Source organism: Tachyglossus aculeatus, chromosome 21 (genome assembly GCF_015852505.1).
Source record: "Tachyglossus aculeatus isolate mTacAcu1 chromosome 21, mTacAcu1.pri, whole genome shotgun sequence".
In the NCBI taxonomy this organism is placed as follows: Eukaryota; Metazoa; Chordata; class Mammalia; order Monotremata; family Tachyglossidae; genus Tachyglossus; species Tachyglossus aculeatus.
Genome location: NC_052086.1, coordinates 53,240,097 through 53,260,699, shown reverse-complemented (window position 1 = coordinate 53,260,699; position 20,603 = coordinate 53,240,097). Strand labels below are relative to the sequence as shown.

At 43.4% G+C, this 20,603-nt stretch overlaps 1 protein-coding gene across 2 annotated transcripts in view; it reads left to right on the top strand.

The window, feature by feature from the left end:
* Positions 1-20,603, top strand: part of ADCY9 (adenylate cyclase 9) — a 216,594-nt gene that overhangs the window by 183,414 nt on the left and 12,577 nt on the right. For both annotated transcript variants that reach the window (XM_038763009.1, XM_038763008.1), the window contains 3 exons: positions 2,659-2,761; positions 7,222-7,430; positions 14,738-14,897. In XM_038763009.1, the coding sequence (XP_038618937.1) occupies positions 2,659-2,761; positions 7,222-7,430; positions 14,738-14,897 (472 nt within the window). The remainder of the gene's footprint in view (positions 1-2,658; positions 2,762-7,221; positions 7,431-14,737; positions 14,898-20,603) is intronic.

The following is a 20,603-nucleotide window of genomic DNA, read 5'->3' as shown; positions in this document are numbered from 1 at the left end:
GCTGGAGTTAGATACAAGGTCATCAGGTCCCACGTAGGGCTCAGAGTCTAAGTAGGAAGGAGAATGGGATTTGAATCCGCATTTTGTAGAGTAGGGAACTGAGGCACAGGGAAGTGAAAAGACTTGCCCAAGGCAAATGGCAGAGGTGGGATTAGAACCTGGGTCTCTGACTCCCAAACCCGTGCTCTTTCTACTAGACCACACGGCTTTATTTAAATCTCTATATTGTTTCACTGAAAATAATGTTAAGTGAAAGAGTGTCCTAGTAGGAGATAAGGTAAATTGCAGTAATATATCCCCAGGATTCAAATGTTGACCAAATTAAAAAAAAAATTGGTTATAGGATCAAATAGCTATGTAAACAGATGTACCAGTAATAAAGGATTTTGAATTAGATTGGTGTGTACATGTCAATACAGAATTTCAAATCAAAAGCTGATTATACCATTCTCTGTGCAAAAGAAATGTCATTATCAAAAGCTAAAATGAGATGCTGTCACTATTCAAGTCAGTCAAGAGACTTCTAAAGGAGTAGGGAAGTGCTTAAGCCAAGGTAAACTTTGTAGAGTTGTCTCGTAGTCAGATTTTACTAAAAGTGAAAGTGGCATTCAAATTCAATTCTTTATGGTATCAAAGTGTGCTAAAAGAAGAGTCTTATTGTGGGATGACTCCCATAATACCCTCTAGATTATAAGCTCATTGTGGCCAGGGAATATGTTTTCCAACTCTGTTATATAGTACTGTTCCAAGTGCTTAGTATGGAGCTCTGCACACAGTAAGCGCTCAATAGTTATGATTGATTGAAACAGCATTGCAGAGCAGTGGACTTGATGCTTGGAAAACATAAAAACAGGTAATCAATCAATCAATCAATCAATCGTATTTATTGAGCGCTTACTATGTGCAGAGCACTGTACTAAGCGCTTGGGAAGTACAAATTGGCATCACATAGAGACAGTCCCTACCCAACAGTGGGCTCACAGTCTAAAAGGGGGAGACAGAGAACAGAACCAAACATACCAACAAAATAAGTAGGATAGAAATGTACAAGTAAAATAAATAAATAAATAGATAAATAAAGTAATAAATATGTACAACCATATATACATATATACAGGTGCTGTGGGGAAGGGAAGGAGGTAAGACGGGAGGATGGAGAGGGGGACGAGGGGGAGAGGAAAGAAGGGGCTCAGTCTGGGAAGGCCTCCTGGAGGAGGTGAGCTCTCAGCAGGGCCTTGAAGGGAGGAAGAGAGCTAGCTTGGCGGTAAAGTGACATGAGCTCTGCCTTCAAAGAGTTTACAACCTAATGAGGAGCAGCATGGCCTAGTGGAAAGAGCATGGGCCTGGGACTCAAAAGACCTGAGTTCTAATCCCAGCTCTGCCGAATGCTTGCTGTGTGACCTTGGACAAGTCACTTAACTTCTTTGTGCCCCAGTTCTCCTGTTTTGCCTCCTACTTAGACTGTGAGCCCCATGAGGGACAGGGACTGTGTCCAACCTAATTCACTTGTTTCTTCCCCAGTGCTTAAAATAGTGTTTGACATGTGTGTACACACACACACACACACATGCACGCACACACACACACAATGGGATAGGCAGATAATATAGTTACACATATTTTTCTGGCCTTTTTCTGCCTTTGTAAGTCAAAAGGATGTCAAGGAGTAGAATAAGGTGTTGGGGAACAAGTTGCGAGTTGGCCCTACTGAGAGCTCACCTCCTCCAGGAGGCCTTCCCAGACTGAGTCCCCTCGTTTCTTTCCCCCCCATCCCCTCCGCCTTACCTCCTTCCCTTCCCCACAGCACCTGTATATATGTATATGTTTGTACGTGTTTATTACTCTATTAATTTTACTTGTACATATCTATTCTATTTATTTTATTTTGTTAATATGTTTTGTTTGGTTCTCTGTCTCTCCCTTCTAGACTGTGAGCCCACTGTTGGGTAGGGACTGTCTCTGTGTGTTGCCGACTTGTACTTCCCAAGCACTTTGTACAGTGCTCTGCACACAGTAAGCGCTCAATAAATACGATTGATTGATTGAGTGAAAGGCTAGTTTTGGGGGAGGAGGATTCCTTCCAGCCTTTCATTTCTGCCTCATTCCTCTTTGTATGTGCCACTCTGCACTGGCTGGCTGTGGCTTTCTGACCAAATTCTTTCTTTCCACCTTATTTTCCCGTAACTTCTCCATTGAAGCTCTGCTTCATTTCCTCTAAATGAAAACTTGATTCCCACCTAAAGAATAAATGCTCAGCTCTCCCATTTCCACAACACAGAGAGGACAAAAAAGAGCCTCTTTTGTGTCCACCCAGATTTTCCCCTTTATACCCACATTAAGCAAACACTGTGGTGTCTCATCATTGTAGCAAATGGCTCAGTACAGTGTTCTGCACACAGTCAGTGCTCAATAAATATGATTGAATTGATTGAAATGGCTGGCCTTCGGGTTTGGTATAATTGTTACCAGGTGTAGGTGCTTTTCTAGATCCACTTAAAGCAAGCTCAAGATTGAGCCACATCTATTTGCAATGAGATTTAGATCTGGTTTTCCCAAGGCCGTTGGACATGAATGTTTTGGTACAATTTTTGCTACTCATTTGCTACTCGCCTGGTCAATAAAGATCATTATTCTGTTCCTTGTTACTCTTTTCTCTAGCCTGATGAAGGACTATTTCTTTAAACCTCCCATTAATAAATTGAGCTTGAACTTCCTGGATCGTGATCTAGAGATAACATACAGAACCAGCTATCAAGAAGAGGTACTTTTTTTGTCCCCTTCAATTTGTTGAAGTAATTTGATTTCTAACTTATTGTGTTAACTAATAGGTCAGTGCATTAGCCAGCAACCCTTCTTAATTTTGTCTTCTGGAATTGCTAGGAAATGATGATGCCACCTGACTGTTGTAAATTTCACCTTTCAGCATAGTCTTCGTCTTGAGTTAAGTCTTGATTTATTCCTCGCTGAGGTTCCGGTTACTATTTCTGTCACACAACCCGACATCCAGATTTAAATGGGATCAGGTCTCCCCAGGGCTGAGATTCTTTGCCTTTAAAGCCAAGAAGCAACCTCTTCAATTTCAGATGCTTACTTCCAAGACAGAGATTAAGGAAGGGCAAAGAAAGGGGGAAAAGATTTCACTCATGAAAGAAACTGTGTTTTTGTATTCTCTGAAACATCTTCCCATTCCCATCCCAGCTTTCATGGTGGTATTACTTACCTAATGTAGTGCTAGATAACAATTCAAAAGAATTTCCCAAACTAGAGGAAGTTGCCAAGAGAATGTCAGTTATCTCACCTGTAAAATGGGGATTAAGACACTGAGCTCCACGTGGAACATGGACTGTGTCCACTCTGATTAGCTTGTATCTACCCCAGCAATCAATACTTAATTCAGTGCTCTGCGCAAAGTATGTCCTCAGTAAATATGATTAATATAGTCCTAAGTACATATAATAGAGTGCTCTACACAAAAATTGGTGTTCAATCAATGGTATCAAATACCTTTTAAAAAAAATCTGGTATGGAACACTCTTACCACTTGAAGTGTAATTACTGCATTACCCTTATGTAGATTGTTAGCTGCCTCCTGTAGACTGTAAGTCCCTTGTGCGAAGGGATTGTATCTGCCAACTCTACTGTACTCTCCCAAGCACTTAGTGCAGTGATTTGCACACAATAAATACCTGATAAATACCATTGATTGATTGAGTATGGAGCACTTGGGAGAATACAGTGCAACCGAGTTGGTAGTCACAGGCACTGTCCACCAGGAGCTTACCGTCTAGAGGTGAAAATAGACACAAATTTAAATTTAAAAAATGACAGGTATGTACATAAGTGCTATGGGGTTGAGGGTCAGGTAAATAGCAAGTGTTTAACAGGATCAGATCCAAATGCGTAGGCAGCGCAGAAGGGAGAAGGAGTAGGGGAAATGAGGGCTTTGTTTGGGAAGGCCTCTTGGAGGAGTTGGGATTTTAATAAAGCTTTGAAAGCGGGGAGAGTGGTAGTCTGTTGTTCATGAGAGGGGAGGGAGTTTCAGGCCGGAGAGAAGACACGTGCAAAGGGTCAGTGGCAAGATAGACAGGATGGAGGAACAGAAGGATGAAGCGTGTGGGCTGGGTTGTATTACGAAAGCAGCAAGATGAGGTAGGAAGGGAAGAGCCGATTGCTTTGAAGTCCACCGTAAGCAATTTCCCATTGTAAAGATGGAAGGGAAACCACTGGAGGAGTGGGAAGACATGGCCTGAGTCGTTTTGTCGAAAATAGGTGGCCATGGGAGTGGACCCAGATAGATGCTTTAGAAAATTGATCTGGGCAGTAGAGTGAAGTATGGACTTGAGAAGGGAGCGGACTAGAAGCAAGGAGGTCAACAAGGAAGCTGATCATCATCATCATCAATCGTATTTACTGAGCGCTTACTATGTGCAGAGCACTGTACTAAGCGCTTGGGAAGTACGCCAGAGTCAAACTGGAATCTGACAAGCACTTGATCAGGGGAGTGGCAGTTTGCATGGAGAGGAGGGAGTGGAGGAGATGTGGAAGAAAAACTGACACGACTTGGTGTCAGACAGAATGTATACCTGATGTCAATCAATCAATCGTATTTATTGAGCGCTTACTGTGTGCAGAGCACTGTTCTAAGCGCTTGGGAAGTACAAGTTGACAACATATAGAGACAGTCCCTACCCAACAGTGGGCTCACAGTCTAAAAGGATTAAAAGGATGTCCTAAAACGTTCCATTCTAGTCCTCCTTTGTTCCCTCTGTGGACTGTAAGCTCTTCGTGGGCAGAGAACGTGTCTACCAGCTCTCTTGTATTTATTCTCCCAAGTGCTTAGTACAGTGCTCTCCCACACTAAGCACTCAATACTATTAATTGATTGATTCATTGATTTATTTCCCATTATTCTGGGGTAAATTATTACTGGTATTACTTGACATTAACTCAGTCGCCCACGTGCTATTAGTCATGTTCAAAGCTATTTATCTCTTAAGAGTTTTCTACACTAAATACGCATCATTTCTAAAACACTAAACGAGTCTTTGATTCCTTTAATTTGATCCTTTTGCAATGTGCTCTATGCCTCGTTTCCTTTACTACATCAAATAACTGAATGGACTCTGTGATATTTCTTGTGCTTTCGATTAAAAAACAACATCTACATTAAGGAATATTGAGAAGGCTAAAAGTTACAATAGTTGTCGATTAATCAGAGAAGCAGAGAACTAGAGAAGCAGGGTGACCCAGTGGCTAGAGCAGGGGCCCGGGAGTCGGAAGGACCTGGATTCTAATCCAGCTTCACCATGTGTCTGCTATGTGACTTTGGGCAAGTCATTTCACTTTTCTTTGCCTCAGTTACCATCACTGTAAAATGGGGATTATGACTGAACCCCTTGTGGGACATGGACTGTTTCCAACCTGATTAGCTTGTAACTACCCAGCGCTTAATACAGGGTCTGCAAATAATAAGCACTTAACACATACCATAAAAAAACAACATTTACATTGGTAGAATAAACTATTTATCAATTCTACTAAATGCATTTGCAGCATGGGAGCATTTAAAAAGCCTTAGAATTATCCAAGATCTAGTGGAAATCCCAATGTAGGGAATGTAACAAAAAAATTTCAGACCTAAAGTCCAAATGACTTATTTTCTGCTCTTAGTGTTACTATAGTTTTCATTCATTGTGTCCATTTGCTTTCTTTGAAATGCCTAACTCATCTCTCCTGTACTTAAGTACATTTTTGCTGGACCAAAGCATAACATTTTCATTTGAAAATTCACAAAATATGAATGAAAGAGAAAATTTTGACATTTGCAACATTATCCAAATGTTGCTACTGAAATTTACAGTTAGCTTGCTTAGATTTAGATGATCTGAGGCAGAAAAAATGGCTTTTAATTCATCGAATTTGATAGCAAAATTTAGCCGTTTCAAGCTTAATGCTGTAGATGAAATAGATTGGAAGTTACATTGAAGTGAAAGTAAAAATAAATGAAGTACTATTAGGATGCTCACATTTTCCATTTATGACTCTGCTGATTTTGTAAACACTCTTTTGGAGTGTAATAATTTCCTCGTAATGACCTTATTGGCTTTCCTTCACAAAATGAAAAGGGTAGCCTCTCTAGAGCTCTTATCTACCTGATAACAAACAAACATCTGGCAGGAAATAAACTGGCAGACTCAGTTGTGGTCAGGTTAATTCTATCAAGTTACCTAGATTTTTCAGGAAAAAAATCTGGCTTTAATGAGCAAATGTTTTGTAGGGAACATGAATTATTGGATAATTTCAATCAGTTTTACATGTTATCCATATTGGACTACCTTGGGAGAATGTCCAGATGGTTAAGGTCCCAAGAATACATTTGCTTCACCTTCAGTTGTTTGGCTAAATTGGCTTTCTGCATAGCACTGCTGAAAGTAAGAATCATTATAATAATTGTGTGATTTGTTGAGTTATTTCTGTATGGCAACCACTGTACTAAGCGCAGGAGTAGATACAATATGACCAGATCAGGAACAGTCCCTGTTCCACATGGGGCCCAAAGTCTAAGAGGGAGGGAGAACATTTATTTAATCCACGCTTTACAGATGAGGAAACTGAAGCACAGAGAAGTAAAGTGACTTGCCTGAAGTCACACAACTCTTGTGCACCATTAAGAATAATAATTGTGGTATTTGGTGCTTACTATGTGCCAAGCACTGTACTAAGCGCTGTGGTAAGTACAAGATAATCAGGTAGGATACAGTCCCTGTCCCTCATGGAACTTACAGTTGAAGTAGGAAAAAGAAGCGGTATTTAATTCCCATTCTACAGATCAGTAAACTGAGACATAGAGAAGTGAAGTTCATTTGCCCAAGGTCACACAGCAGGCAAGTGGCAGAACTGGAGTTAGAACCCAGGTCCTCTGATTCCCAGACCCATGATCAAGCGCTTAGTACAGTGCTGTGCACACAGTAAGCGCTCAATAAATACGATTGAATGAATGACTCTTTCCTTTAGGTATGCTGCTTCTAATTTCTATGAGCTGCCCTTTTAGAAGCAGTCGATTTTATAGTTCAGGGATCTGCAAGTATTTATGAACTTAGTGATTTTTTTTTAACTAAATGTAGTGTGTCCTCTGTTTACCTTTTTTCATTTGATTTATGTTACGGAATGACACATAGCTGGTTCGAACGGCGCTTCTCTCACTCTACCTTTCGCAAACAGGTTATAAAGAATTCTCCTGTGAAGACATTCGCCAGTGCTACCTTCAGTTCCCTCCTGGATGTGTTCCTGTCCACAACTGTTTTCCTAATCCTCTCCATCACCTGCTTCCTGAAGCACGGAACGGCTTCTGTATCGCCTCCCCCAGCTGCGGTCGGGGTTTTCATCATCGCCATTCTGTTGGAAGTGCTGTCTCTTATCGTCTCAATTAGGTAAAGAATGAAAGCTCAACGGCAGACAACTTGATCGGGTCATTTAGCAACAGGGCTGTCTAATTCGGCGGCCTTTATTTCACCGTGGTATATGGTGCACATTAACGTGTCAGGGAGTCGGTTAGCGGAGAGGAACAGTGATGGTCTGCTTGTACACCTGGCTTTAAGATCCGGGAAAGGTTGGCGTGATATTATTTTAATAATACCGGTCACGGCATGGAGCTGGGATTCTGAATGGGTTCAGAGGGACTCTTCTAAAAAAATGTCCTCTCCCCACTGGCTGCTTCTTCGCCTAGGAGTTGGTTCTGTGTTTCCGTTCATTATTGACCACTGGCAACTGTTAAATGCTTATTGCGATCTGATTGTATCGTATCCACTCACACGCTTAGCAGATTGCTTGGTCCATAGTATATGTGCTTAACATATGCCACAGTTTTTATTATTGTCCAGCCTCCTGTGTGGCTGTGAAACCTGTACCTACTACAAAGGCCACAACAGCGTGGCTCAGTGGAAAGAGCCCGGGCTTTGGAGTCAGAGATCATGGGTTCAAATCCCGGCCCTGCCAACTGTCAGCTGTGTGACTTTGGGCAAGTCACTTCACTTCTCTGTGCCTCAGTTACCTCATCTGTGAAATGGGGATTAAAACTGTGAGCCCCCTGTGGGACAACTTGATCACCGTGTAACCTCCCCCAGCGCTTAGAACAGTGCTTTGCACATAGTAAGCGCTTAACAAATGCCATCATCATCATCAACAAACTTTTAAAGGTGCTCCACTAGTGCCACCTACAAATCAGACTCAGAATTAAATGCCAAGATTAACTCAGTTAACTCACCAGCATCGAAACAATACTTACAGCAACAGAGATACACTAAATGGGGCCCCGGGCGGGGAATGGGCAATTCAGATCAACATCTGCCTCCCCCTCTAGACTCTTAAATAATAATAATAATGATAGCATTTATTAAGCGCTTACTATGTGCAAAGCACTGTTCTAAGCGCTGGGGAGGTTACAAGGTGATCAGGTTGTCCCACGAGGGGGCTCACAGTCTTAATCCCCGTTTTACAGATGAGGGAACTGAGGCACGGAGAAGGGAAGTGACTGGCCCAAAGTCACCCAGCTGACAGTTGGCGGAGCCGGGATTTGAACCCATGACCTCTTACTCCAAAGCCCGGGCTCTTGACGCTGAGCCACGCTGCTTCTCCGCAAACTCTTAAACTCATTATGGGCAGGGTATATGCCTGCTAATTCTCTTGGAATTTACTCTCCCTTAGAACGGTGCTCTTCACATAGTAAGCACTCAGTAAGTATCGATTTGTTGATTGACTGGTTGATTGAACAGCAGGATACATGAGCAGCTGTAGTTCAGGAATTCGGTAATAATAATAATGATGGCGTTTATTAAGCGCTTACTATGTGCAAAGCACTGTCCTAAGCGCTGAGGAGGTTACAAGGTGATCAGGTTGTCCCACGTGGGGCTCACAGTCTTCATCCCCATTTTACAGATGGGGTAACTGAGGCACAGAGTGACTTGCCCAAAGTCACACAGCTGACAATTGCCAGAGCCGGGATTCGAACCCATGACCTCTAACTCCAAAGCCCGTGCTCTTTCCACTGAGCCATGCTGCTTCTCTACTTCTCTGCTTCTCGGTAGCTCAAAAGCAGGCAGAATAAATAAAATGAGGACTTACTGTGACATAGCAGTGGACTGTTTGGAGACCAATAGATCGATCAGGCAATCAGTGGTATTTATTGAGCAATTACTGTGTGCAGAGCACTGTACTAAGCACTTGGGAGAGTACAGTATAACAGAGTTGGTAGACACATTCCCTGCCTACAACAAGCTTAGAGTCTAGTGGGAGCGAACAGCTGACCCCTGCAGCAGATAGACCAGCCTGTTGCACAGCATTTAGGAGAGAGTTACTCTCCTTCTGCAATGGTTTTGCAAGATCGGGATCCCAAGAGGCAGGCCCTGAATGAGATAAATCCGTTAAAACAGCAGTAAACTATCTTTAAGTGCAAACGGTGTGGCAAACTGTTTGGCCATACCTCAGTTTTTTCAGCCATGCTTGCACACATGAAGGATGAGTGAATAACGGGTCTGTCTGTGTTGTCGGCGGGTTGGGTACAACAAGTCCAGCAGGGGAAACTGGGGAGATGCTGACTCAAATGCTCCACACTCCCGGCCCCCGCAACTCTCTGTAAGTGGTTCCTTCCTGAACTCGGCTCCCTTTCCAGGCCATTTGCCACTCTTCAAGTGGGATGGGAGAATGGATGCTCACTGATGGAGCTCCTGACGTGCGCAGGAGTTTCTGATAACCAGTGTTGTTTGTTTCCTTTTTGTTTTTTAACGGTATTTATTAAGTACTTAGTATGCGCCAGTCATCTAATCAGGGTGATCACAGCCATGTCCCACAGGCAGCCTTCATCCCCCCATTTCACAGATGAGGTACAGTTTACAGTCCCTCTAGACTGTAAGCTCGCTGTGGGCAGGGAGTGTGCCTACCAGCTCTGTTGTACTGTAATATTAATAATAATGTTGGTATTTGTTAAGCGCTTACCATGTGCCAAGCACTGTTATAAACGTTGGGGGAGGGACAAGGTAATCAGGTTGTCCCACGAGGAGCTCACAGTCTTCACCCCCATTTTACAGATGAGGTAACTGAGGCTCAGAGAAGTGACTTGCCCCAGGTCACACAGCTGACAAGTGGTGGAGCCGGAATTAGAACCCACGACCTCTGACTCCCAAACCTGGGCTCTTTCCACTGAGCAACGCTGCTTACTGTACTTTCTCAAGCACGTAGTCCAGTGCTCCATACGCTGTAAGAGCTCAGTAAATATGACTGATTGATTGATTAAGTAACCGAGGCCCACATCATCCCCCGGGCCTGGAATGCCCTCCCTCCGCACATCCGCCAAGCTAGCTCTCTTCCTCCCTTCAAGGCCCTACTGAGAGCTCACCTCCTCCAGGAGGCCTTCCCACACTGAGCCCCCTCCTTCCTCTCCCCCTCTCCATCCCCCCCGCCTTACCTCCTTCCCTTCCCCATAGCACCTGTATATATGCATATATGTTTGTATGTATTTATTACTCTATTTTACTTGTACACATTCTATTTATTTTATTTTGTTAATATGTTTTGTTTTGTTCTCTGTCTCCCCCTTCTAGACTGTGAGCCCACTGTTGGGTAGGGACCGTCTCTATATGTTGCCGACTTGTACTTCCCAAGCGCTTAGTACAGTGCTCTGCACACAGTAAGCACTCAATAAATACGATTGAATGAACGAATGAATGAGGCATAGAGAAGTGAAGTCAGGTTTAGAACCTGGGTCCTCTGATTCCCAGGCCTGTGATTTTTCCACTAGGTCACGCTGCTTCTTCAGTAAGTTTGTTGTGTTAATGTATTAGATTAAAAATATTAGTGGGAATGATAAATGTCTTCTTTTTCCTTGATTCTGTTGGTAGAATGGTCATCTAACTATAACTTCACATCATCATCATCGTAAATCGTATTTATTGAGCGCATACTGTGTGCAGAGCACTGTACTAAGCGCTTGGGAAGTCCAAGTTGGCAACATATAGAGACAGTCCCTACCCAACAGTGGGCTCACAGTCTAAAAGGGGGAGACAGAGAACAAAACCGAACATACTAACAAAATAAAATAAATAGACTAGATATGTACAAAACACATGAGTGTTTGGTTTACTTAATGCAGGATGACTATATGGAATTCTCGTTTGTGGCTCAGCAGTAAGGCTGGGATGATATGTACTTGATTTCAGAGAGGTGATATTAAGGGTGCACACATAGTGCTTTTTGGTCCGTCCTGTTTGGGGAAGTGGAAACTCATTGTTAATTTATAATTGGATCAAAAATTCATCCCAACCTTTGTTGCTTAGATTGTTACTAAGTGCGCCTTTAGCGCCACCTTGTGGTATATGATTGTGTTTACCGAAGTCCCTCCCTTTTGCAGAAAACACCTTTGTGTTAAGCATATATACTTCCACATCTGTGTAATCAATCAATCGTATTTATTGAGCACTTACTGTGTGCAGAGCACTGTACTAAGCGCTTGGGAAGTCCAAGTTGGCAACATAGAGAGATGGTCCCTGCCCAACAGTGGGCTCACAGTCTAAAAGGGGGAGACAGAACAAAACCAAACATACTAACAAAATAAAATAAATAGAATAGATATGTACAAGTAAAATAAATAAATAAGTAGAGTAATAAATATGTACAAACATATATACACATATACAGGTGCCGTGGGGAAGGGAAGGAGGTAAGATGGGGAGGATGGAGAGGGGGACGAGGGGGAGAGGAGGGAAGGGGCTCAGTCTGGGAAGGCCTCCTGGAGGAGGTGAGCTCTCAGTACGGCCTTGAAGGGAGGAAGAGAACTAGCTTGGCGGACGTGGGGAGGGAGGGCATTCCGGGCCAGGGGGAGGACGTGGGCCGGGGGTCGATGGCGGGACAGGCGAGAACGAGGCACGGTGAGGAGATTAGCGGCAGAGGAGCAGAGGGTGAGGGGTGGGCTGTAGAAGGAGAGAAGGGAGGTGAGGTAGGAGGGGGCGAGGTGATGGACAGCCTTGAAGCTGAAGGTGAGGAGTTTCTGCCTGATGCGCAGATTGATTGGGAGCCACTCCTTCAATCCCTCCCTGAAACCCTCGGCTCCACAGGGCAGACCCGGCCCAGCAGACGCTTCATCGTTGCTGCCCTCCAGGGCAGCTTGTTAGATACAGGGAAGAAACATACATGTATAGTCTATATATGCACATGTAGCCTGCTCAGCCTTCTGTCAGTGGGAGGATTCCAACATACTAAATGCATTTCAGAAGGAAGGCTGAATCCTCACTTTCAGAAATACTCAACCCACTTTAGGCGACGTAGCGATGCCACATACAAACACAATCTGTCAAGCCTCCTGAAATCCGAGTCGTGCCCTCCCAAGCCCCTCTGTGCCATGATTGAACAGACCACTTGTGTGAATTACCCTTCCGAGTTGCCTGAAATGCCAACTAGGCAAAGCTGAGTCTGCACAGAACCCCTAAGCAGTGGCTAAAATGGAATCTTTGAATTACCTTCATGCCGGTTAAATATTTAATATTTTTTTAACCTCCAAAAAGCCCTATTTACATTTTAATTCAAGCAGAAGGAGCTGATGTTAAAAGCTCCTGTACCAAAAATGACTTATTAAAATCAGTCTTCAGCCTTTTCTCCAGGTTCAGTAATCCCACTGCCTTTCAGGAACTTATTTCCATCCCGTTAATCATCTCTGTAGCTCTTATCTTGCCCTTTCCAAGTTCTGTAACCATACATACGTGTGTGTGCGTATAATACATGCATATCTAACTTGTAACCTCCAATGGTTGTCTATCCACCTCCATATTAAACAGAAGCTCCTTTCCATCGGCTTTAAAGCAGTCAATCAGTGCGTCAGCCTCCTACCTCGCCGTAGTGATTTCCTACTACAACCCAGTCTGCGCACTTCACTTTTCTCCTTACTGGATCTCGACCCCTTTGTCCACATCCTCCCTCTGGCCTGGAACTCCCATCCCCTTCACCTCCATCAGAACACCATTCTCCCCACCTTCAAAGCCGTATTAAAATTACATTTCCTCTGAGAGGCCTTCCCCGACTAAGCCCTCATTTCCCCTACTCCCTCTTCCTTCTGAATCACCTGTGCACTTGGATCTGTACCCTTTAAGCATTTGGTATTCATTCAATCGTATTTATTGAGTGCTTACTGTGTGCAGAGCACTGTACTAAGCGCTTGGGAAGTACAAGTTGGATTTTAATCCCACCCTCTGCTCCTCAGCAATTTTGTGCATATCCATAATTTTTTGATTTATATTAATACCTGTCTCCCCGACTAGACTGTAAGTAAGCTCCTTGTGGGCAGGGGTGTGTCTTCCGACTCAATTATAGTGAACTCTCCCAAGTGCTTTGGACAGTGCTCTGCACACAGTAAGTGCTCAGTAAGTACCATTGACTGCTTGATATCTGTGTTTATATCTCAGATGGCTACAAAGGCTATAACCTCTGCGGAGTATGTATGGACCATTCTTTCATTCTAATAGCCTATGTTTGCATTTCAGAATAATGGTTGTTTTTAGAGAAGCAGCATGGCTCAGTGGAAAGAGCACGGGCTTTGGAGTCAGAAGTCACTGGTTTAAATCCCGGCTCCACCAATTGGCAGCCGTATGACTTTGGACAAGTCACTTCTCTGTGCCTCAGTTACCTCATCTGTAAAATGGGGATTAAGACTGTGAGCCCCAGTGGGACACCCTGATTACCTTGTAACCTCCCCAGCGCTTAGAACAGTGCTTTGCACATAATAAGTGCTTAATAAATGCCATTATTATTATTATTATATGTAAAGCAACAATATGTAATCATTGATTTTAACTTGAAATTATCAAAGTAAAACCATAGTTCAAAATTACCCCGCGTCCCAAAAGTTTGACACCAGTGGTGTGGAATGGAGGGAGATGATGCAGCATTTGGGAGGCAAGACATTCCATCACCTGAAGCCATGATCTGGGTGTCTCCTCAGTCCTCCCTGTCCCGTATATATTTTCCCAGAAGAAGTAGCTAAGAGCCAAACTTTCTACTCATGGCTGACTTGTACTTCCCAAGCGCTTAGTACAGTGCTCTGCACACAGTAAGTGCTCAATAAATATGATTGATGATGATGATTTACATATTCATTCATTCATTCAATCATATTTATTGAGCGCTTACTGTGTGCAGAGCACTGTACTAAGCGTTTGGGAAGTACAAGTTGGCAACATATAAAGACGGTCCCTACCCAACAGCGGGCTCACAGTCTAGAAGGGGGAGACAGAGAACAAAACAAAACATATTAACAAAATAAAATAAGTAGAATAAATATGTACAAATAAAATAAATAAATAAATAGAGTAATAAATACATACAAACATATATACATATATACAGGTGCTGTGGGGAGGGGAAGGAGGTAAGGCGGGGGAGAGGAAGGAGGGGGCTCAGTGTGGGAAGGCCTCTTGAGGAGGTGAGCTCTCAGTAGGGCTTTGAAGGGAGGAAGAGAGCTAGCTTGGCCGATGTGTGGAGGGAAATATGAAACATTTCATATTGAAATATGAAATATGTGTCCCGTGTGAACACACCTTCCTTTCCTGATTTACCCCTCTAGACTGTAAGCTTGTTACGGACAGGGAACATGTCTGCTAATTCTGTTGTACCCTCCCATGAGGTTAGTACAGTGCTCTGAGGTAGTATGCCCTTAGTAAGTAAATACCACTGATTGATTGGTTTCAATTTATTTCAGAATGGCATTTTTCCTGGAAGAGGTAATGATTTGTACCAAGCGCCTCCTGGAAGTGATAGCCGGTTGGCTTCCTCGGCATTTTATTGGAGCCATCCTGGTTTCACTCCCTGCTCTCGCCGTCTTTTCACATTTCACCGCCGACATTGAAACAAACAAACATGTAAGTAAATCTCTCTGCTCCTCTTTCTGACTTCTGTTAGTGGGGAAGGAATTGACTTAATTCCATTTCAGGGTTTCATTTTGGTGGCACCCATCATCCTGTTTCTTGGGCACTTGTAATCATTGGCGCAGGGGTCTGCGCACAGTAAGTGCTCAGTAAATACGATTGAATGAAGTGGTGTTGATCAGGTCAAAGAAAATGTCAAAGTTATTATGAATCTGTCCTTCTTTAGCCCTTTTGCTTCTATTGCCATTGGCAAGGGATCCTTTTTTGGGAATTCACTACTACTACCTTTTGAACCTGTTCCATAGAAACAAGTGTCCTATGTAATCACACTTTAGGAATATAGAGCACTGTCAGCTAAAGTGTGATGAGAAAAAGGACCCAGAACTGAGCCTTGAGGGACATCCACAGTAAAAGTGTGGGAGGCAAATAATAATAATTATGGTATTTAAGTGCTTATTATGTGTCAGGGACTGTACTAAGCGCTGGGGTGGATACAAACAAATTAGGTTGGACATAGTTCCTTCCCCACATAGGGCTCACAGTCTTAAAGGGAGGGCTGGCCAAAGAATCCAAGAAGGATTGGCCGAAGTGCTGAGAGAAGACCCAGGAGAGAATTGTATATGTAAAACCATTTTAAAACTAGTGGTCCACAGCGTTCAAGGCGCAGGTCGTTGGTGTCTTTGGATAGAGTAGTCTCAAAGTGAAGAAGATGAAAACTAGATTGCTCAGGGTCAAGAAAGGAACTGGAAGAAAGGAAGTGGATTACTTGCAGTGTAAAAACAACAGAAAAAAACGTAGTCGTAGAATATAACCATCCTATCATGAACGATCAGGATTCTGTACGACAAGGAAAACTGACTTCGGCCTACAAGAAGAACTAATAAGAAAAGCACAGGAACTGGCCAGATCTGAGGTGAAAACACTGCACAAAGTCAGACTAAACAACTAGATGAAGGATGGCTCGCAGCCCCAGGATACTGACCACTTTGTCATCATCACAAGCCCTCTTACAATGGGGAAAAAAAGGACTGTTTCCACAAAGATTTAAGCAAACTCATCAAAGGAATACAAACATCAGATAAGCCAAGTGTAATTGAAATTTTCACACTAGACTTGGTAGCGTAGCCCATATATTGAAGAAAATCATTGACCACATAAAATTAGCAAATTCAAGAGCAGTGTCCTATTTTTGGTGAGTGAGTGAGCTTAAACCTGTTGGCTCGTCCATGAGTCAAAGAGTAGCAACTCATCGACTGCATCGTAGTGTTTCCCAGGGACCTCAAGAATGTGATTACTGTACCAGTGACACTTAGCAGCACCTGAGGACTCAGGTAGGAGTGAGGCTTACAGAAACATGAATTATGCCATTCATTCATTCATTCATTCAATCGTATTTATTGAGCACTTACTGTGTACAGAGCACTATACTAAGCGCTTGGTAAGTACAAGTTGGCAACATAATAGAGACGGTCCCTACCCAACAACGGGCTCACAGTTCAGAAGGGGAAGACAAACAACCAAACAAAACATGTGGACAGGTGTCAAGTCATCAGGATAAATAGAAGTAAAGCTAGATGCACATCATTAACAAAATAAATAGAATAGCAAATATGACTAAGTAAAATAGAGTAATAAATCTGTACAAACATATATACAGGTGCTGAGGGGAGGGGAAGGAGGTAGGGCGGGGGGATAGGAGGGGGAGAGGAAAAAGGGGGCTCAGTCTGGGAAGGCCTCCTGGAGGAGGTGAGCTCTCAATAGGGCTTTGAAGGGAGGAAGAGAGCTAGCTTGGCGGATTGCGGAGGGAGGGCATTCCAGGACAGGGGGAGGATGTGGGCCGGGGGTCGACGGCGGGACGGGAGAACGAGGCCCAGTGAGGAGGTTAGTGGCGGCAGAGGAGCGGAGGGTGCGGGGTAGGCTGGAGAAGGAGAGAAGGGAGGTGAGGTAGGAGAGGGCAAGGTGATGGACAGCCTTGAAGCCGAGAGTGAGGAGTTTTTGCTTCATTCGTAGGTTGACTGGTAGCCACTAGAGATTTTTGAGGAGGGGAGTAACATGCCCAGAGCGTTTCTGCAGAAAGATGATCTGGGTAGCAGCTCGAAGTGTAGACTAAAGTAGGGAGAGACAGGAGGATGGGAGATCAGAGAGGAGGATGAAAATCAAGTTAAGGAACATGTGTATTTGGGCAACAGGGCAACGGGGGGATGCCAAAGCAGAAGAGAGCCAAAGCTTTGCCAGCCGCCATGAAGCCCAGAAAGTCTACACAACATTAAAGGCATCGTATGGCCATGCATGCCATCATGCCACCATTGAAGAGGAATGAGAGCTCCTGCCTCATCCCAGAAAATGAGAAATGCCTAATTTTACACAGTTCATTGGTTTCCCACCCCCAACTCATTCCCCTGCAGCCAAAGATAAGTGCTAGCCTTGCAAAACTGATTCAGGATGCTAACGTGTCAGCTGTTTATCTGCAGAGAGGAGCGCTTCTCAGTTGAGCGCTGATTAGTCGAATAATTCCAATTTGAAAAGTATATCTTCAGTTTAAGTCAATCTGACAGAGTTTCTAGAAGATAGCCGTTTATTCAATTTGCAACCCCAAATTTCATTTTAGTATAAACATAAAGAAGCAGCGTGGCTCAGTGGAAAGAGCACGGGCTTTGGAGTCAGAGGTCATGGGTTCAAACCTCGGCTCTGCCAATTGTCAGCTGTGTGACTTTGGGCAAGTCACTTCACTTCTCTGTGCCTCAGTTACCTCATCTGTAAGATGGGGTTTAAGACTGTGAGCCCCCCGTGGGACAACCTGATCACCTTGTAACCTCCCCAGCATTTAGAACAGTGCTTTGCATATAGTAAGCACTTAATAAATGCCATTATTGTTACTATTATTATTATAACAGTGTACTTTAATAGTCTTGAGTGTAATTGATTGCTTGGTAAAAAGGTCCACAGGAGATACAGCTCAGGAGCCTGAAAATTCTGCCATTGTTTTACTCAAAAGGCAATGGAGCATCTTGGAAAAAAATACAATATCAGTGAAAATAGTTTTAAATTCTGGATAAAGAATCTTGGGACATTGATATTACAGAAATGCAGTTTTGGGGATTTTTTTTTAGACTACTTGTGATTCAGTTCAGTGTGATGGTATTCACCAAAAGGCATGCTGCAACTGTTCATTGAGCCGTTTATCTTAGGCTCTGTGGAAAAGTATTTCTGAAAATTTTTTTTCTCTTTTCAAAAGTGAAACCTACCTACCTTAACTTACTTTCTCTCCTTCTACAACCCAGCCCCCACACAAATGCTCCTCTAATGCCAAGCTACCCACTGTACCTCATCTCATCTATCTCACCGCCAACCTCTCGCCCACTTCCTGCCTCTGGCCTGGACCGTCCTTCCTCCTCATATCCGATGGACAGTTACTCTCCCTGCATCAATCAATCAATCAATCAATCGTATTGATTGAGTGCTTACTTTGTGCAGAGCACTGTACTAAGCGCTTGGGAAGTGCAAGTTGGCAACATATAGAGACGGTCCCTACCCAACAGTGGGCTCACAGTCCAAAAGACTATAAGAATATATTAAATCCTTAATATATTTAGAAACACAGCTTTTTAAAGGGCTAGTTCTTAGTTTATTAATGCATTGCTCCTCAACACCACAGTCATACTTGGGATTTCTTATGTTTTTGTCCTGAAAACAGTGAACCTTCCTACAGCTGTGGGTGAAAAAAAGATTTTTTTCCTAAGTCAGATGTTATAGGAAGCATATCAGTATCTTAATGATATAAATACTCTAGAGATGACTCTGTGTTTATAACAATGTAATAAACTTGAGGTTTTGCTCAGAGTGAAGGTACTCCTTAAAGTACAACCTTAATTGTCTATGGAATACAGAAACACTTAGTCATTTAAAATAACAATTTTTAATGCTTGAATTTCAACCTTTTCCTAATTTTAGAAAAATGTTCATCAATGAAATATTCTCATTCTTTAAAGATGAATGTCATTTCTAAATCATAGACAGTTACTTGGGTAGGTTTTTTTATCAGCTTTGTTCTACTGTATTTCACGTCCTATTCTATTTACTTAAAATCAAAATGCAAAGCACAGATTGGCCATGATAGGAACAATAATACCAAATTGATAATTACATCTCCTCTAAGAGGTCTTCCCTGACTAAATCCTCACTGGGGAAGCAATATGGCCTAGTGGCTAGAGCCCGGACGTCAGAAGGGCATGCGTTCTAATCCCAACTCCACCACTTGTCTGCTGTGTGGCCTTGGGCAAGTCACTTCGCTCCTCTGGGCCTCAGTTACCTCATCTGTAAAATGGGGATTGAAACTGTGAGCCCCACCTGGGACAGCAATTGTGTCCAACCCGATTTGCTTTTATTTATTCATTCGTTCATTCATTCATTCATTCAGTTGTATTTATTGAGCACTTACTGTGTGCAGAGCACTGTACTAAGCGCTTGGGGAGTACAAGTTGGCAACATGTAGAGATGGTCCCTACCCAACAGCGGGCTCACAGTCTAGAAGGGGGAGACAGACAACAAAAACAAAACATATTAACAAAATAAAATAAATAGAATAGTAAATATGTACAAGTAAAATAGAGTAATAAATCTGTACAATCAATCAATCAATAGTATTTATTGAGCGCTTACTGTGTGCAGAGCACTGTACTAAGCGCTTGGGAAGTACAAGTTGGCACCATATAGAGACAGTCCCTACCCAAGAGTGGGCTCACAGTCTAAAAGGGGGAGACAGAGAACAAAACCAAACATACTAACAAAATAAAATAAATAGAATAGATATGTACAAGTGAAATAGAGTAATAAATATGTACAGACATATATACATATATACAGGTGCTGTGGGGAAGGGAAGGAGGTAGGATGGGGGGATGGAGAGGGGGAGGAGGGGGAGAGGAAGGAAGGGGCTCAGTGTGGGAAGGCCTCCTGGAGGAGGTGAGCTCTCAATAGGGCTTTGGAGGGAGGAAGAGAGCGAGCTTGAAGGATGTGCGGAAGGAGGGCATTCCAGGCCAGGGGGAGAACGTGGGCCGGGGGTCGACGGCGGGACAGGTGAGAACAAGGCACAGTGAGGAGGTTAGCGGCAGAGGAGCGGAGGGTGCGGGCTGGGCTGAAGTAGGTTTGTGTCCAAAGATGCTGTTGAAAACAGCAGGCATCCAGTTGCTGCCACCAATGTCTGAGCCCACGCCGATCACCGAACAGGCAGCTCCCAGGGCACACCCCTCACCTCCTGAACTTCCACCCACACAGTGCACTGCACATTATATGGGTTATTGGACCAGCCAGAGACATTGTTGCTAGACTCATACCACGTGTATTTATTGAGCGCTTACTGTGTGCAGAGACTAAGCGCTTGGAAAGTACAGTTTGGCAACAGAGACAGTCCCTACAACAGTGGGCTCACAGTCTAGAAGGGGGAGACAGACAACAAAACAAGTAGACAGGCGTCAATACCATCAGAATAAATAGAATTATAGCTATATGCACATCATTAATAAAATAAATAGAGAAGTTAATACATACAAATATACACAACGTGGGTGGTGGGGGCCCAGAAAACTTGGTAGAAACTCCCCGAGCTCCTGCCCAGGCCTGAAGTTTGGGGGGGTTCATTCATTCAATCTTAGTGGGAAGAGCCACCCCAGCGCTTAGTACATAGTATGGCATATAGTAAGT